The 16961-nt window shown below is 37.2% G+C and overlaps 1 protein-coding gene across 9 annotated transcripts in view; it reads left to right on the forward strand.

Annotated features, from left to right (window-relative positions):
* The window catches only part of DOP1A (DOP1 leucine zipper like protein A), a 134860-nt gene that overhangs the window by 80988 nt on the left and 36911 nt on the right, over nucleotides 1–16961 (forward strand). For 8 of the 9 annotated variants that reach the window (XM_036896955.2, XM_036896946.2, XM_036896951.2 and 5 more), the window contains 7 exons: nucleotides 2925–3077; nucleotides 4877–4977; nucleotides 6386–6645; nucleotides 8271–10260; nucleotides 11075–11186; nucleotides 11293–11475; nucleotides 12976–13101. In XM_036896955.2, coding sequence (XP_036752850.2) covers nucleotides 2925–3077; nucleotides 4877–4977; nucleotides 6386–6645; nucleotides 8271–10260; nucleotides 11075–11186; nucleotides 11293–11475; nucleotides 12976–13101 — 2925 coding nt within the window. The remainder of the gene's footprint in view (nucleotides 1–2924; nucleotides 3078–4876; nucleotides 4978–6385; nucleotides 6646–8270; nucleotides 10261–11074; nucleotides 11187–11292; nucleotides 11476–12975; nucleotides 13102–16961) is intronic. The other variant, XM_036896950.2, reaches the window with a different exon arrangement.

Raw genomic sequence — 16961 nt, forward strand, 5'->3', positions numbered from 1 at the left:
GTCTCCCAAAATGAAAGCATTGCATTCTATTTCCTCCTTTAATTCTGTTAGTATTTGTTTCACATATGTTGGTGCTCCTGTATTGGGTGCATATATATTTATAATAGTTATATCCTCTTGTTGGACTGAGCCCTTTATCATTATGTAATGTCCTTCTTTATCTCTTGTTACTTTCTTTGTTTTGAAATCTATTTTGTCTGATACTAGTATTACAACACCTGCTTTTTTCTTGCTGTTGTTTGCATGAAATATCTTTTTCCATCCCTTGACTTTAATCTGTGCATGTGTTTGGGTTTGAGGTGAGTCTCTTGTAAGCAGCATATAGATGGGTCTTGCTTTTTTATCCATTCTATTACTCTGTGTCTTTTGATTGGTGCATTCAGTCCATTTACATTTAGGATGATTATTCAAAGATATGTACTCATTGCCATTGCAGGCTTTAAGTTTGTGGTTACCAAAGGTTCAAGGTTAGCTTCTTTACTATCTTACTGTCTAACTTAACTCGCTTATTGAGCTACTATAAATACTGTCTGATGATTCTTTATTTCTCTCCCTTCTTATTCCTCCTCCTCCATTCTTCATATGTTGGGTGTTTTGTTCTGTGCTCTGTTTAGAAGTGTTCCCATCTAGAGCAGTCCCTCTAAGATACCCTGTAGAGGTGGTTTGTGGGAGGCAAATTCCCTCAACTTTTGCTTGTCTGGGAATTGTTTAATCCCTCCTTTATATTTAAATGATAATCGTGCTGGATACAGTATTCTTGGTTCAAGGCCCTTCTGTTTCCTTGCATTAAATATATCATGCCATTCTCTTCTGGCCTGAAAGGTTTCTGTTGAGAAGTCTGATGATAGCCTGATGGGTTTTCATTTGTAGGTGACCTTTTTTCTCTCTCTGGCTGCCTTTACTACTCTGTCCTTGTCCTTGATCTTTGCCATTTTAATTATTATGTGTCTTGGTGTTGCCCTCCTTGGGTCCCTTGTCATGGGAGTTCTGTGTGCTTCTGTGGTCTGAGAGGCCATTTCCTCGCCTAGTTTGGGGAAGTTTTCAGCAATTATTTCTTCAAAGACACTTTCTATCCCTTTTTCTCTCTCTTCTTCTTCTGGTACTCCTATGATGTGAATATTGTTCCATTTCATTAGTCACACTATTCTTTTAATATTCTTTCATTCCTGGAGATCCTTTTATCTCTCTCTGTGTCAGCTCCTCTGCATTCCTGTTCTCTGATTTCTAGTCCATTAATGGTCTCTTGCATCTCGTCCATTCTGCTTTGAAGTCCTTCCAGAGATTGTTTTATTTCTGTATTCTCCCTCCTTAGTTCTTGCATATTTCTCTGCAAGTCCATCAGTATGGTTATGGCTTTTGTTTTGAATCCCTTTTCAGAAAGATTGGTTAAACCTATCTCCCCAGATTCCTTCTCAGGAGAGTATGTGCAAGTTGTCTGGGTTTGCCTGGTCTGGATCAAATTTTTTTGCCTTTTCATGTTGATAGATACAGTGGTATGCTGTTGACTCGTCTATCAGCTGGGAGATCTAAGACCCTTTCCACTTGCTTCTGGCCTTTCTTTACTAGGACAATGGTGATCCCTAGCACCTTGTGTTGGGCAGTTGCGCATAGACTGGGTCTCTGTTTCTTGTCTGGCTGCTAGGGAGGAAGCTCCCTTGCTGTGAGCGTGGCCAGCCTCAGGCTGCTGCTCTGCTATGGCGGGGCCAAGCCTGAGGGGGAACGGACGGGGGGGTCTGTTTATTGCCGTGTGGGGTCTCAGAGCTGCTGCCCAGGGGGTTCGGGCTCCTGGAGTTCCCCAGGCTTCCCAGCCGCTGGGCTTAGTGTCCCAGGATGCTTCCATCCAGCTGAGGGGGTCCCTGTCCCTTTAAGACTTTCAAAAAGCACTTGCTTTTCTGTGTCCAGGAGCACTGGCTGCGGGGACCCACTCACTGGTCTTACTGTCCTGTTTCCCTAGTATCCAGCACCCCATGCACTGTGTCTGTGCTCTGGTGCAGATCACTAAGGTTGGCTATTTAGCAGTCCTGGGCTCCCTCTCCCTCCCCGCTCCGACTCCTCTCCTCCCACTGGGAGCTGGGCTGAGGGGCAGCCGGGCCATAGCTTGTATCTTACCCCCTTCGCGAGGCACTGGGTTCTCGTGGGTGTGGATGTGGTCTGGATGTTGTCCTGTGTCCTCTGGTCTCTCTTTTAGGGATAGTTATATTTGTTGTATTTTCAAAAATATGTATGTTTTTGGGAGGAGATTCCCACTGTCCTTCTCACGCTGCCATCTTGGCTCCGTCCCCCGTGTTGCATCTTAAGCAGGTTGATTCTTCATATATAAAAAATTAAAATTTTAAAATCTGATTTCAAGTCATTGTGCCCCTCTAGATAGTTCCTTCTGCTAGTTTTTAGTTGTTTTCTATGATGTTATGGTGGTACCCTGAAGACTGTTGAATTTTTACTGATGCTCTCATACATCATCAACTGCTGTGTTAACACATGTAGCTCTGAAATACATATGACCTATTTTATATGTCTTTAGTTTGGATATTTGGACTATGAATTATATTTCGTTTTGCAACCTATAACCGTAAATATTAAATTGCATTCAATGTGGGATTTGTATCCTCTTAAGAATAATGTATTTTAGCATTACTTTATTGAATGTCACTAAAATAGTGAAAAGGGATCTTATCTGAGCCCTGCAGAAAGTACATACATGTCTGATGTCTAAAATATCAGAGGACCATCATAAGAGGTTATAAAGGCCTGGATGACCTGTAAGTGGGCAGATGGAGAGCTACCTGTTTAAATCTCATCCCAGTGGCATAATGAGTATTAAAGACCTTCAGGTCTAGCAGTCAGAGGCTTGCTTGTACCTAATAGGAAATGTTTGTTTTTATTTATGTTTTATAACCTTGTCACTTTTACATCTTTTTCTGTAGCATGTGGCTTTAACACTGTGGGACCAGCTGGGAGATGGAACACCTCAGCACCACCAGAAGAGTGTGGAATTGTTTTATCAATTACATAACTTGGTCCCTTCTTCTAGCATCTGTGAGGATGTTATAAGTCAGCAGCTGACCCATAAAGATAAGGTAACCTTTTCTCTTCTCATTCTGTGTCTACCCTCCCCACTTCCCACTCTCATTATACTAAAGGGTAAATTAAGGAAACTCTAGGGAAATTATTGCAGTTAACATATGAATATGAGGTAATGTAACTTCATTCAGAGGAATCTTGGTCTCTTTAAGATAAAGATGTTCTCATTTTTTAGAGGAAAGTTCTTTACAAAAGTGTTAGTAATATGAAAATGATGTAACCCAAAATCAAATACTGGGTTTATTTCTTGGTTTAGGTCATCAGCTGTGGGTAGTGATGATTAAGATGGTTGCTGGTCCAGGTTCTTAGTTCATGGGAAGAGGTGTCAGTGGCCTCAGTTTTGGAACTGATAGATTCTGTATGTGAAATAAATATCTAAAATAAGGATTTTTTATCTTAATGTATATGAAGGGATATACAAGTCAGTCAGAGTAAAGATAGCTGAGTTACAAATGGGCATGAGGAGAAGCTGGAACAATCATTCTGATTGACCTCTTGGGGGCAACTTAATGAAATTTGCAGTCTCCTGTGGCTGTTTTGTAATATAAACAAGATTTTATTAAACAGCTTTTAGAAATGGATTTCCCTAATTCTAAAAAACTCTAAATACTGAGTTTGAATTGGTCACTTAAAAAGGCTTTGAGTAAATGAAGTGTGGGGGTGTAAGGAAGCAGCAAATAAAGGAGTAAATGAGAAGAATGAAAATTTTATTCTTAGAAAAATGTTAAAATTCTGTTTCTCCTTCAACACATTCATTCAAAATACTTCAGAAGTAAAATTTTAAATGAAGCCATTTAATTTAACAATTTGTTTTACTTTAAGTATAAATCTAGGACAAATTATATACCTATTTACTTGCATAACATTTCATTTTTAAAGAAATACTAAATTCTGAATAAAGGTATACATCCAAGAAAAAAATTAAAATACCTTTAATGCTTCCTTTTTTTTTTCTTTACATTTTTGTATTGGTTGACATACAAACACAGGTTTCAGAGGAAAAACATTTATTAGGCCCATAGAAAAAACAAGCACTCCTCTAACCTATCACAAGCAATTTAGATAGTTGCAATCCCTGATATATGGAGGCTTTTACTTGAAGGATTCCACAAATACTAGAGGAAGACTATAAAAATTTTGATAATTTCCATTAGGTTAATAATATATGTTCATTATCTATATGAAATGCTCATCTTTCTAAATAACTAATTTTTACATTGTTCTACCCATTGTTATCTTAATACTTAATCTTTTCCAAATAATCCCCAAAGTGATATATTTTTCTTACAGAAATATCTTTTTTAGGTGTTTAAGTTTTTTAAATTTAATCTTATAAACCAGCTTTATAAGTAATGATAAATTCCTCTGGATTAATATTTAATTTCTGGGAGCAAAAGATAATTATATAGTACAATCAAATCAATTTTGATTACTAAGTATTTATATTAAAATGAGGAGGAAAGTGCTTCCTCTACTCAAGATATCACAACATGTACATTAGCTGTCTCCGCCCTGTTATATAACTAGTAAACAGATTTACTGGTAAATTAACTAGTCTAAATAGTAATTCTATTATAAGGTAGCATTAAATGATCTTTAGGTTTACTATTCCTGTATATATTTAAGTATTTCCTACATTTCTATTTCTATGAAAAATACAAAGTTTATTGCATTGTATATTGGAATATTGTAGACATTGAACATAATACTCTCTTAAATGACTACTTTGATTTTACTAAAATCACTTAATATCATCAAGGAATAAAATAATTTAATCTCTCATATTCCTCCTCAGAAAATAAGGATGGAAGCTCATACCATGTTTGCAGTTCTTTGGCATCTAACAAGGGACCTTCATATAAATAAGTCATCATCTCTTGCACGTTCTTTTGACAGGTTGGTTACATTTTGTATTCAGATTTCAGTCAGAGATTTTAATGTCTCTTGAATCATCTGGCTAGTTTGGCAGGGGAAGGAGACAGCGATTTATGGATTTTATAAAGAGAATTTACAAATTTTTTTAAAGCAATGCATACCATTTCATTTGTCTGCCAGATTTTTCCTTTCTAGCTCTGGAGTACCCAGTGAATACCCCTTCCTTCCATTGGATGAGACTATTCATCAAGTACCACCTGTGTGCCAGCCACCATTCTGGATGTCAGGGATACAGCAGTAGATACAACTTTCTTGAGTTATATTCACATTCAGTGAAATTTCATATGAGCAATAGATTGTATAACTGTTCTCTAGCAATTTTTTCTCAATCTTCTTCCTTAACTAGACTTACAAAATATACAGCTCAGATACTAACAAATCCCTTTGTTGGATTCAAAGAACCTATAGCTGTCTGAGAGTGGTTTTGCTGTTTGTCTAGACTACTTAGATGATTCAGACCCCAAATGAGATTTGCATTAACTTCCAAGAAGATGCCATTTATAGGTAGTTTCATATATTAGCATAACAGCAGTCTCACCAGCAGGTCTCATAGAGGTGGCCACAAATCTAATTATACTTAAAACCTAGCTCAGGCTGAGATGTGTGCTCTCCTGGACATTATTTCAAGGGTCCTTTTCAATGGCATCACCATTTTTAAATGGTTTAATAGGAGACTGAACCACTACAATGAACTATTGTACCCCTGTTGTGCCCCTACAATGAACTAGCCTTGGCCTTAGGTTCTTTACAAATACCATCTCTTATTTGATCATCACTTTCCTCATCATACAAGTGAGACAATGAAGGCCTAGAGAAATGAAGTGACCTGCCCAAAACCACAAATAAAGTAGATGATGGCCCAGATTTGCATCTTGGATTATTTGATTCCAAAACACACCTCCATGCCTTTCACAAAAGGTCTTCCCTTGAATTAAGCACATAGCTTGACTTCTTAAAGAGAATGGGAGCGGAGCAGGACAGGCTGGCAGGAAGTAGTGTTGACAAGCAGGAGGCTCAGTAGTTGGTGATATGAATGGGAGTATGTTGCTAAAACAAGACTAGTAATCTAAGTTTTTTTCTATTTAGTATTCATCATATAAAAGTAATGTATGCTTGTGAAATTTCAAACAACATAAGTTTAATAAGAAAAGGGAAAATACTATTTTCTCCTTTCTCATCGAATCTACTGAGTAAGGATTAAGATTATTAAAATGCTGTGATCAAATGTTTACCCTGACAGTGTGATTAATTTAAAATAGTTAATTCAAAATAAGAAACACACTTTATAATAGTTAATTTTAGAAAATCTGGAGTGTTACAACTAAAGCAGGTTTTTTTTCTTTGTCTTGATTATTGGTGTTTACTGTAGGTCACTGTTCATCATGTTAGATAGCCTTAACAGTCTCGATGGTTCTACTAGCTCTATGGGACAAGCCTGGCTGAACCAAGTCCTACAAAGACATGATATTGCGAGAGTTTTGGAACCATTACTATTGCTCCTGCTTCATCCCAAAACTCAGAGAGTTTCTGTACAGCGTGTACAAGCAGAACGTTATTGGAATAAGACTCCCTGTTATCCCGGAGAAGAGAGTGACAAGCATTTCATGCAAAATTTTGCCTGCAGCAATGGTGAATATCACATGGAAGTAGAACAGATTTAGAATTATTAAGTTATTAAAATCAAATGAGAGGTGAACACAGTAGTGACTGGCAAGAGAATTGTATGTGAGACTTTCTTTTCTCAATGGGCTTACTTTCTCCCTTATGCATGTACTCGCATGTGGGCTAGGTCAGCAGGTACTTCATCAGATACCATCTTGGAGAACTTGACTGTCTCCGGTCAGTTGACTTATTCAGGGGTGGAATCAGCAGCTCTGGTCAGAGACATTCTTCAGTTTTGATGGAAATTTTAAGAGTTTATTGAGCAATCCTGGTCCTGTAATGCTCTGTAGACACCTTACTAAAAATGTATAGTAAGCTTACAATGCACATTTATATTTAATCAGTCATTTTCCTCATCTATAAAATAGGAATGTTACCCATATCTCAAGGCTTTGTTGTGAACCTTAGATATAGTCATGTTTATGATATGTTTAGTACAGTGACTGGCTAATGTTTGATAAATATTCACTATTACTTATATTTCTGCTATTTATTCATATTTACATTATATATTTATACTATCACTACTGTGAGATCCACATTTCATAAGCTGAGTGATACCCTATATAATACAGTAATAATGGCCCTTAGATTAATTTATTGTAATTTATGGACAAAAGACTCTCACATATCTTATTTCTATCCCTTGACAAATAACCCTGTGAGGTTAGTAATGAGAAGGTCAAGCAGGGAGCTGATGCTTAGAAGGCTGTGGCTTTCTCAAAGTCCTATGGCTGGTCAGTGATGCAGCAGGAACCAGATGTCACACTCCTACTTTATCTTTAATGTGTTTCCTCAGAGGCGTGGTTCCTTTCTCTAGCTTCCTTCCACTGCTCCCCCCGAATCTTCTAAGAACGCGCCCTGCCCTGCTTCCAGCCAGAACTCCTTTGTGTCAGCACTTCCCCTGCTCTAGTTCCTTTCTGTCGGCTGAATTCTCACCTTCCCTCTGAGATCAATCTCAGACCTCACCTCTGGTCCTGCCCTTTTTAAAAGATCACCACCAGAATAATATGCCCTCCAAAAAGTATATATAAGTGGATGAATGTATGATCCCCTACTGATTTTAAACTTATTAGAGAGAAAAATGATGTCTTTTCCTTCTTTCACCCTGTGTCTCCTGGTCAAAGGCCTTACTTGTATAAGGTAATTCATAACTATGTTTGTTGAATTTTATTAAAATTAAGGAGGTTATGTATTTCTACATCAACTCTCTACTAAACTACTTGAATTCTTAAGAAATATTATAACTAAAGGGAAATACCACAAAGGAAAAAAAGCTAAAAGTTTGTACAGTGTTAAAAGGATGTCTTATTTGGAGATAAGGGCAAAGTTTTACATTTTATTTGTGTTAAATGTGCTGTTCTGTTTAATTCAATTAAGTAGGCTTTCTGTTGTTGAATTGTTTTTATAAATTCTAGTTAATAGTCATCTACATAATTTTCTAAAAGATCTGATATAGTAAAAATATAGAAATATAATTTTAATAGGAAAATATAAAGTGATGAAACTGATTATTAAAAATCTTGAGTTCAGTCTACATTTCAGTCATTTTAATATATTTTTCCTTCTTTACTATTTTTCTCACATGCCAGTAAGCCAAATACAAGTCATTGCATCTAAAGGAAATGGTGAAAAGCCACTTACCATGGATGAAATAGAGAACTTTAGCCTCACTGTTAATCCATTAAGTGACAGACTTTCCCTTCTAAGTACCAGCAGTGAGACAATTCCAATCGTTGTATCTGATTTTGATCTCCCAGACCAGCAGATAGAAATACTTCAGAGTTCTGACTCTGGGTGTTCACAGTCCTCTGCTGGGGACAACTTGAGTTATGAAGTTGACCCTGAAAATGTGAATGCTCAAGAGGATTCTCAAATGCCAAATGCAAGCTCTCCAGATGATGATGTTCAGCAGGTAGTGTTTGACCTGATATGTAAAGTTGTAAGTGGTCTCGAAGCAGAATCTGCATCAGTTACATCTCAGTTAGAAACTGAAGCTATGCCTGTGATGCACAGTGATGTAGATCCAGGCAAGGAAATAATTAAAGCTGAAGATCAGTCAGCCCAGCAGAGTCAGAGTGCTTTGTCGAATAACGAAAGTTCTCAGTTTCTGTCTGTATCTGTGGAGGGAGACTGTGAGTATGTGCCAAATGGAATCTCCAGAAATAGCTCCTCGCCGTGTATTTCAGGAACTGCACAGACTGTCCAAGACTCTGCTGTTACTTCTACAGAAACCAAGTCTAGACAGAGGAGTCACAGTAGTATTCAGTTCAGCTTCAAAGAAAAATTATCAGAAAAAGTCTCAGAGAAGGAAACAATTGTTAAGGAGTCAGGTAAACAACCAGGAGCAAAACCTAAAGTAAAACTTGCAAGAAAAAAGGATGATGAAAAGAAAAAACTTTCAAGTGAAAAACTCAAACAAACCAGTGTATTCTTTAGTGATGGTCTGGATTTAGAAAACTGGTATAGCTGTGGAGAGGGAGAAATTTCTGAAATTGAGAGTGACGTGGGTTCTCCAGGATCACGGAAATCTCCCAGTTTCAACATCCATCCTCTCTATCAACATGTGCTTCTGTATCTCCAAGTGTATGATTCATCTAGGACTTTGTATGCTTTTTCTGCCATCAAAGCCGTCTTAAAAACTAACCCTGCTACTTTTGTAAATGCCATTTCAACCACCAGTGTAAATAATGCATATACCCCTCAATTGTCTCTGCTTCAGAATCTACTGGCCAGACATCGGATATCAGTTATGGGCAAAGACTTTTATAGTCACATTCCAGTGGACTCAAATCATAACTTCCGGAGTTCTATGTACATAGAAATTCTTATATCCCTCTGCTTGTATTACATGCGTAGCCATTACCCAACTCATGTTAAGGTCACTGCACAAGATTTATTAGGAAATCGAAATATGCAAATGATGAGCATAGAAATTTTGACACTCCTCTTTACTGAGCTGGCAAAAGTAATAGAAAGCTCAGCAAAGGGTTTCCCTAGTTTTATCTCTGATATGTTATCTAAGTGCAAAGTTCAGAAAGTGATTCTTCACTGTTTACTGTCATCTATCTTTAGTGCACAGAAATGGCATAGTGAAAAAATGGCAGGTAAGAATATGGTTGCCGTGGAAGAAGGTTTCTCAGAGGACAGCCTTATCAATTTCTCAGAGGATGAATTTGACAATGGCAGTACACTTCAGTCACAACTTCTTAAAGTGCTTCAGAGGCTCATTGTTCTAGAGCACCGGGTAATGACTATCCCCGAAGAGAATGAAACAAGTTTTGATTTTGTTGTATCTGATCTAGAACACATTAGTCCCCATCAGCCCATGACTTCTCTTCAGTATTTGCATGCTCAACCAATCACATGTCAAGGCATGTTCCTCTGTGCAGTGATACGAGCTTTAAATCAACACTGTGCTTGTAAGATGCACCCACAATGGATTGATTTAATCACATCTACTCTGCCTTACATGGGAAAAGTTCTACAGAGAGTGGTTGTTTCTGTGACACTACAACTTTGCAGAAATTTAGATAATCTAATTCAGCAGTACAAATATGAAACAGGATTATCTGATAGTAGGTAAGGACTGATTTTTAACTGTGTTATTGACATTTTTCACATATATGACTGCTTAAATGTCCAGAAAGTCACAATTTGAGTAAATAAACTAGTGGTGATCAGAAGGTTACAAAGAAGAATATTCAGGTTGAGGTAGAGTATCAATACAAGAATCAGGAATGGAAAGGAGAAGAAATACATAAACAAGCCTTTGCTCTCCTAAAAGCTGAAATTAATTTTGGTGCTTTTCTTAGCTGACTGAGCTGCCAAAGGTAATAGAAAGTGCAGCCAAGGGTTTCCCTAGTTTTATCTGATGAGTTATCTAAGTGCAAATGAATTTCACACTAAATTACAAGTAATTCTTTTCCCATCTGATTTTATTTCTTATTTTGGATCTCCATGGTTTGTGGCAAATTCCATCTGTATCCCTATGCCATGTTCAAAATTAAGTCTGTCAGAAACTAGCCAGATGTTTAATATACTAGTATCTGGTTTATCTCTTTATAACCTCAGTTGCTACATGTGTAATATAAGAAAACTGCCTGTATCATTTAATATTGATATGCCTGCCATTATGTAGTTGTGAGATTTACTGGCTATATTTGTCTAGTTTGTGTAGAATTTTTTAGCCAGAAAGAACTTTAGAACATTTAATTCAACTCACTTGTTTCAGAAATTAGTATACAAAAGCTCCTAATTTATTCTTTTAGTCACTTATTCATTTAATTATATTGAGCACCTACTGCGTGCCTAACATATGCTGGACATTACTGTTGACAAAACATGAACTTTTCTTTCACAGAACTTGTGTTCAAATGAATGCATTTTATTTCAGGCCTCTATGGATGGCATCAATTATTCCACCAGATATGATTCTTACTCTTTTGGAGGGAATCACAGCCATTATCCATTACTGTTTGTTGGATCCTACCACACAATATCACCAAGTAAGACAGCACAAATATTTGACTACTTTTTAAAGACTATGAGTCCTAATAAGTCTCCATTTGTAAACTTCAGTAAGTGATATGTTTTTCTTCCCAACTTTAATAGCTTTTGGTTAGTGTAGACCAAAAACACTTATTTGAAGCCCGCAGTGGAATCCTCTCAATCCTTCATATGATCCTGTCTTCCGTGACCCTGCTTTGGAGTATACTGCATCAGGCCGATTCTTCCGAAAAGATGGCTCTTGCTGCATCTGCATGTGTGACCACCATTAACCTTGGAGCCATAAAGGTCAGACACTTCACACTTCATCTTGAGCTCAAGAGTCTATGAGGACTTTCCCAAAGATTATATTCAGAATTTGTGAATAATTTAAGTGGTATTTATGGCACTCTTCATGGTCTGAGTAATTAATCAATTTTTAACCATTTTATTATAAGATAAGACATAACAAAATTCACCCACCTTAAGTATATAAAATAGTTTTTTTTTTAAGTAAATTTACAGAGTGAAACTATCACTTCAGTCTGTTTTTGAGCATGTCCGTCACCACAAAAAGATTCCTCCTGCCCATATGGAATCTCCCTGGTTCCATCCCTAACCCCAATCAACTACTAATCTTCTTTTTTCTGTATATAGAAATTTGCTTTTTCTGGTCATTTCTTATAAATGGAATCATACATTATTTAGTCTTCTGCATTTAGCTTCTTTCATGTGACAGTGTTTTTGAGATTCATTCATATGTGTTATAATCTTGTTTTTGGATATTTTAAGTTGACATTTTAATATGCAAAGCTCTCCTGGAAAACAGTTTAGCAATATGTACATAGAGTTTTGAAAGTTTCATAGTCTTTAACTTAGTAATCTACTTTAGTAAGCAAAATTATGCAGATATACATAAATATATAAGTCATATATATACTCATCATAGCCTTATTCAATGACAGAGATAATAATAAATAAAGAAATGGTTAAATAAATTATCCTTTTAGGGTTACATTATGTAGCCACTGATAATTGTGATTTTAAAGAATTCTTAGTGAATGGAAAAGAGCTTAAAAGTTTAGTAAAACAGGGGTGATACATACTTGAATAAATACTGTATTTCTGATTACTGTTAAAAGACTTATCCACAGAAAAAGGAGTAAAGAAAGTTCATGTGTAAATAGTGATTATCTCAGGATGATGGAATTAATGGTTTAAAATGTTTTTCTTTCTTATAAGGCATTTTTCAAATTTTCTAGTTTATAGTTAGAAGGAAATTACATGAATTTAAAAGCATGTTATGGTTGTGTCAAGTTGTCAAACTGACATCCTGTAATTACCTAATCTTCCTTGTAGACCTGACTTCCCGATCCTGGGGTCATGGAAACACACCTGAACTGGGGGGAAGGAAAGGGGAGGGAACCATTAGAGAATGTTGTCTTAAGTGCTAATGTTTGGATCAAACTATGCTTTTTGTTTGTTTAATTTCATTTAGATATAAAATACCCGAATTTTTTAAAGATTCCACATCAAACATAATTGAATTTCATATATTTTTATATTATCTCATCACAGTGAATAGACTTGCATTTGGCAGACTGGTAGTTGTCATTTTTTAAATGTTTTTTAATCCCTTTCAAGTTAAAATGACTGTGGTTCATCTCTTAACACTATTAAAGCTTCCTTTACTGTTACGTAGGTGGCAAAATACCTAAGTACTATATATTATTTCAAAAAATATGAAAAGGGCAGTCATTTTTAATACTTTCATAATTTTTAATTTTGTCATTTGCTTAATTGTTTTAGAACTTGAGACAGCAGATCCTTGAATTATTGGGCCCCATTTCAATGAACCATGGTGTTCACTTTATGGCTGCAATTGCATTTGTATGGAATGAAAGAAGACAGAACAAAATCACTGCCAGGACCAAGGTATGTATTTAACTCTTTGGTACTTTTTTTTTTTTTTTGAAAAGTGACTACATGTTAACTTTCAACTCTATTAGTTGCAGTGGAGTTGGGATTAGGTGGGTGGTGGAAAAGCAACAGTTTGTCTACAGGTTTAGATAATAACATGCTGCCTAAATTCTTAAATAAGTATAAAAGACATTATGTGAAACAAGAAATGACTATGATATTAAAACTGTAGCTGTATTTTAAATAGAAATGGTAATATACTACAGCATATTTTATAAGCACATATTTTAGAGTACAAAGCAAGAATGTGGAGAGGTTTTCATCTTAGCTAGTTTTTATTATGACATGATAGCCTAAATAGTCTGTTTCTAAAGGTAATTCATATATAGGTTTTACTGGATTATAGATGTAAAAATGTTGCTTTGTGAATTTGAAAGCTCAAACTCAAGTTCTATATTGGAAATAATACTGACTCATTAAATTTTAAGGCTATTAAATTACATTCACATAAGATATTTTTTTCTAGTTAAAGGTTTCTCATCTGTTATTATTGTGCTGGTTTCACATTATTTAAATGGTGACATTTCAAAATCAATAAAAATATGTATTCCCACTTATGACACTGTTTCACATGTGAGGATTCAGTAACAGATATTACATTAGACAGAACTGAAATCTTGAACTATTTAAAATCAGTCAAGGATATGTGGTTTAACATGACATATTGAACATAGCCATTTTTCCATGCTCTTTGACCATAAATGAAAGTAAAAGAATTTTAGAAAAAAAAAAATGGCGTTGTAAGAAGGCAAGGCAGGAGAGAGGAGCCAAGATGGCAGCATGAGTAGAGCAGAGGAAATCTCCTCCCCAAACCATATATATTTTTGAAAATACAACAAATACAACTATTCCTAAAAGAGAGAAGAGAAGATACAGGACAACAGCCAGGCTACATCTACACCTGCGAGAACCCAGCGCCTCACAAAGGGGTTAAGATACAAGCCGGGCCTGGTGGGACCTGACTGCAGCCCCCATCCCACCCCACCAGCGGGAGGAGAGGAGTTGGAGGTGGGAGGGAGTGGAAGCCCAGGACTGCTAAATACCCAGCCCTAGTGATCTGCACTGGGGGCGCAGACACACAGTGCGTGTTGTGCTGGATACTAGGGAAACGGGACAGTAAAACCTGCAAGTGGGTCACTGCAGCCGGCGCCCCTGGGACAAAAGAAAAGTGAGTGCTTTTTGAAAGTCTTAAAGGGACAGGGCCCTCACAGCTGGATGGAAGCGTCCCAGCACACTCAGCTCAGCAGCTGGGAATCCCAGGGAACTCTGGGCGCCCAAACCCCCTGGGCGGCAGCGCAGCTCTGAAGCCCCTCATGGAGATAAACACCCTCCGAGTCCATTACCCCTCCGGTGCAGCCCTGCCCTGCCATAGCAGGGGAGCTGCGTGAGAACAGCCGCACCCCCAGCAACCACCCAGAGCCTCCTCTGCAGCCGCCTGGGCCAGGCTCGAAGCCCCTTTGGCATGCAGCTGCCTGAGACAAGGTGCTAGGGGTCACTGTTCTCACAGGGGAGGAAGGCGACCAGCAAGCAGGAAGATACTTTGTTCTCCCACCTGACACATGCGCCAACTGCCTACAGCTACCTCAATTGCCATGAAAAGGCAGAAGAATTTGATCCAGTCAAGAATAACCCAGACAACCCCCGAGAGGGATCCTGGGGAGATAGATTTAACCAATCTTCCTGAAAAAGAATTCAAAATAAAGGTCATAACCATACTCATGCACCTGCAGAGAAATATGCAAGAGCTAAAAGGTGAAGTTGGGAGGGAGAATACAGAAATAAAACAATCTCTGGAAGGACTTAAGAACAGAGTGGATGAGGTGCAAGTGGCCTTTAATGGACTAGAAATCAGAGAACAGGAGTACAGAGATGATGAGGCAGAGAGAGATAAAAGGATCTCCAGGAATGAAAGAATATTAAGAGAACAGTGTGACTAATTCAAATACAACAGTATTTGCATTATAGGGGTACCAGAAGAAGAAGAGAGAGAAAAAGGGATAGAAAGTGTCTTTGAAAAAATAATTGCTGAAAACTTCCCCAAGCTGGGGAAGGAAATAGTCTCTCAGACCATGGAAGTCCACAGATCTCCCAACACAAGGGACCCAAGGAGGACAAAACCAAGACACATAATAATTAAAATGGCAAAGATCAAGGACAAGGATAGAGTATTAAAGGCATCCAGAGAGAGAAAAAAGGTCACCTACAAAGGAAAACCCATCAGGCTATCATCAGACTTCTCAACAGAAATCTCACAGGCCAGAAGAGAATGGCATGACATATTTAATGCAATGAAACAGAAGGGCCTTGAACCAAGAATACTGTATCCAGCATGATTATCATTTAAATATGAAGGACGGATTAAACAATTCCCAGACAAGCAAAAGTTGAGGGAATTTGCCTCCCACAAACCAGGACATTTTAAAGGGACTGCTCTAGATGGAAGCACTCCTAAGGCTAAATAGATGTCACCAGAGAAAATAAAATCACAGCGAAGAGGGCAGATGAACCAAATACTAACTAAAGGCAAAAAATAAAATCAACTACTCACAAAAGCAGTCAAAGGAAACACAATAGAGCACAGAATAAAGCACCTAACATAAAGAATGGAGGAGGAAGAATAAGAAGGGAGAGAAATAAAGAATCATAAGACTGTGTTTATAATAGCTTAATAGGCTACTTAAGTTAGACGGTTAGAGTGTAAAGAAGCTACCCTTGAACCTTTGGTAACCACGAATCTAAAGCCTGCAATGGCAATAAGTACGTATCTTTCAATAATCACCCTAAATGTAAATGGACTGAATGCACTAATCAAAAGACACAGAGTAATATAATGGATAAAAAAGCAAGATCCCTCTATAAACTGTTACAAGAGACCCACCTCAAACCCAAAGACATACACAAACTAAAAGTTAAGGGATTGAAAAAGATATTTCATACAAACAATAGGGAGAAAAAATCAGGTGTAGCAGTACTGGTATCAGACAAAATAGACTTCAAAACAAAGAAAGTAACAAGAGATAAAGAAGGACATTACATAATGATAAAAGGCTCAGTCCAACAAGAGGATATAACCATTATAAATAAATATGCAACCAATACAGGAGCACCAACATGTGAAACAAATACAGAATTAAAGGAGGAAACAGAATGCAATGCATTTGTTCTAGGAGACTTCAACACACCACTCACTCCAAAGGACAGATCCACCAGACAGAAAATAAGTAAGGACACAGAGGCACTGAACAACACAGTAGAACAGATGGACTTAACAGACATCTACAGAACCCAACACCCAAAAGGAGCAGGATACACAGTCTTCTCAAGTGCACATGGAACATTCTCCAGAATAGACCACATACTAGGCCACAAAAAAAGCCTCGGTAAATTCCAACAGATTGAAATCCTACCAACCAACTTTTCAGACCACAAAGGTATAAAACTAGAAATAAATTGTACAAAGAAAACAAAAAGGCTCACAAACACATGGAGGCTTAACAACATGCTCTTAAATCATCAGTGGATCAATGACAAAATTAAAATAGAGATCAAGCAATATATGGAGACAAATGACAACAACAGCACAAAGCCCCAACTTCTGTGGGATGCAATGAAGGCACGTCTAAGAGGAAAGTATATACCAATCCACGCCTATTTAAAGAAGGAGGAATAATCCCAAATGAATAGTCCAAAGTCATAATTATTAAAATTGGAGAAAGAAGAACAAATGAGGCCTAAAGTCAGCAGAAGGAAGGACATAATAAAGATCAGAGAAGAAATAAATAAAATTGAGAAGAATAGAACAATAGAAAAAATCA

This window comes from Manis pentadactyla, chromosome 12, assembly GCF_030020395.1.
Source record: "Manis pentadactyla isolate mManPen7 chromosome 12, mManPen7.hap1, whole genome shotgun sequence".
NCBI lineage: Eukaryota > Metazoa > Chordata > Mammalia > Pholidota > Manidae > Manis > Manis pentadactyla.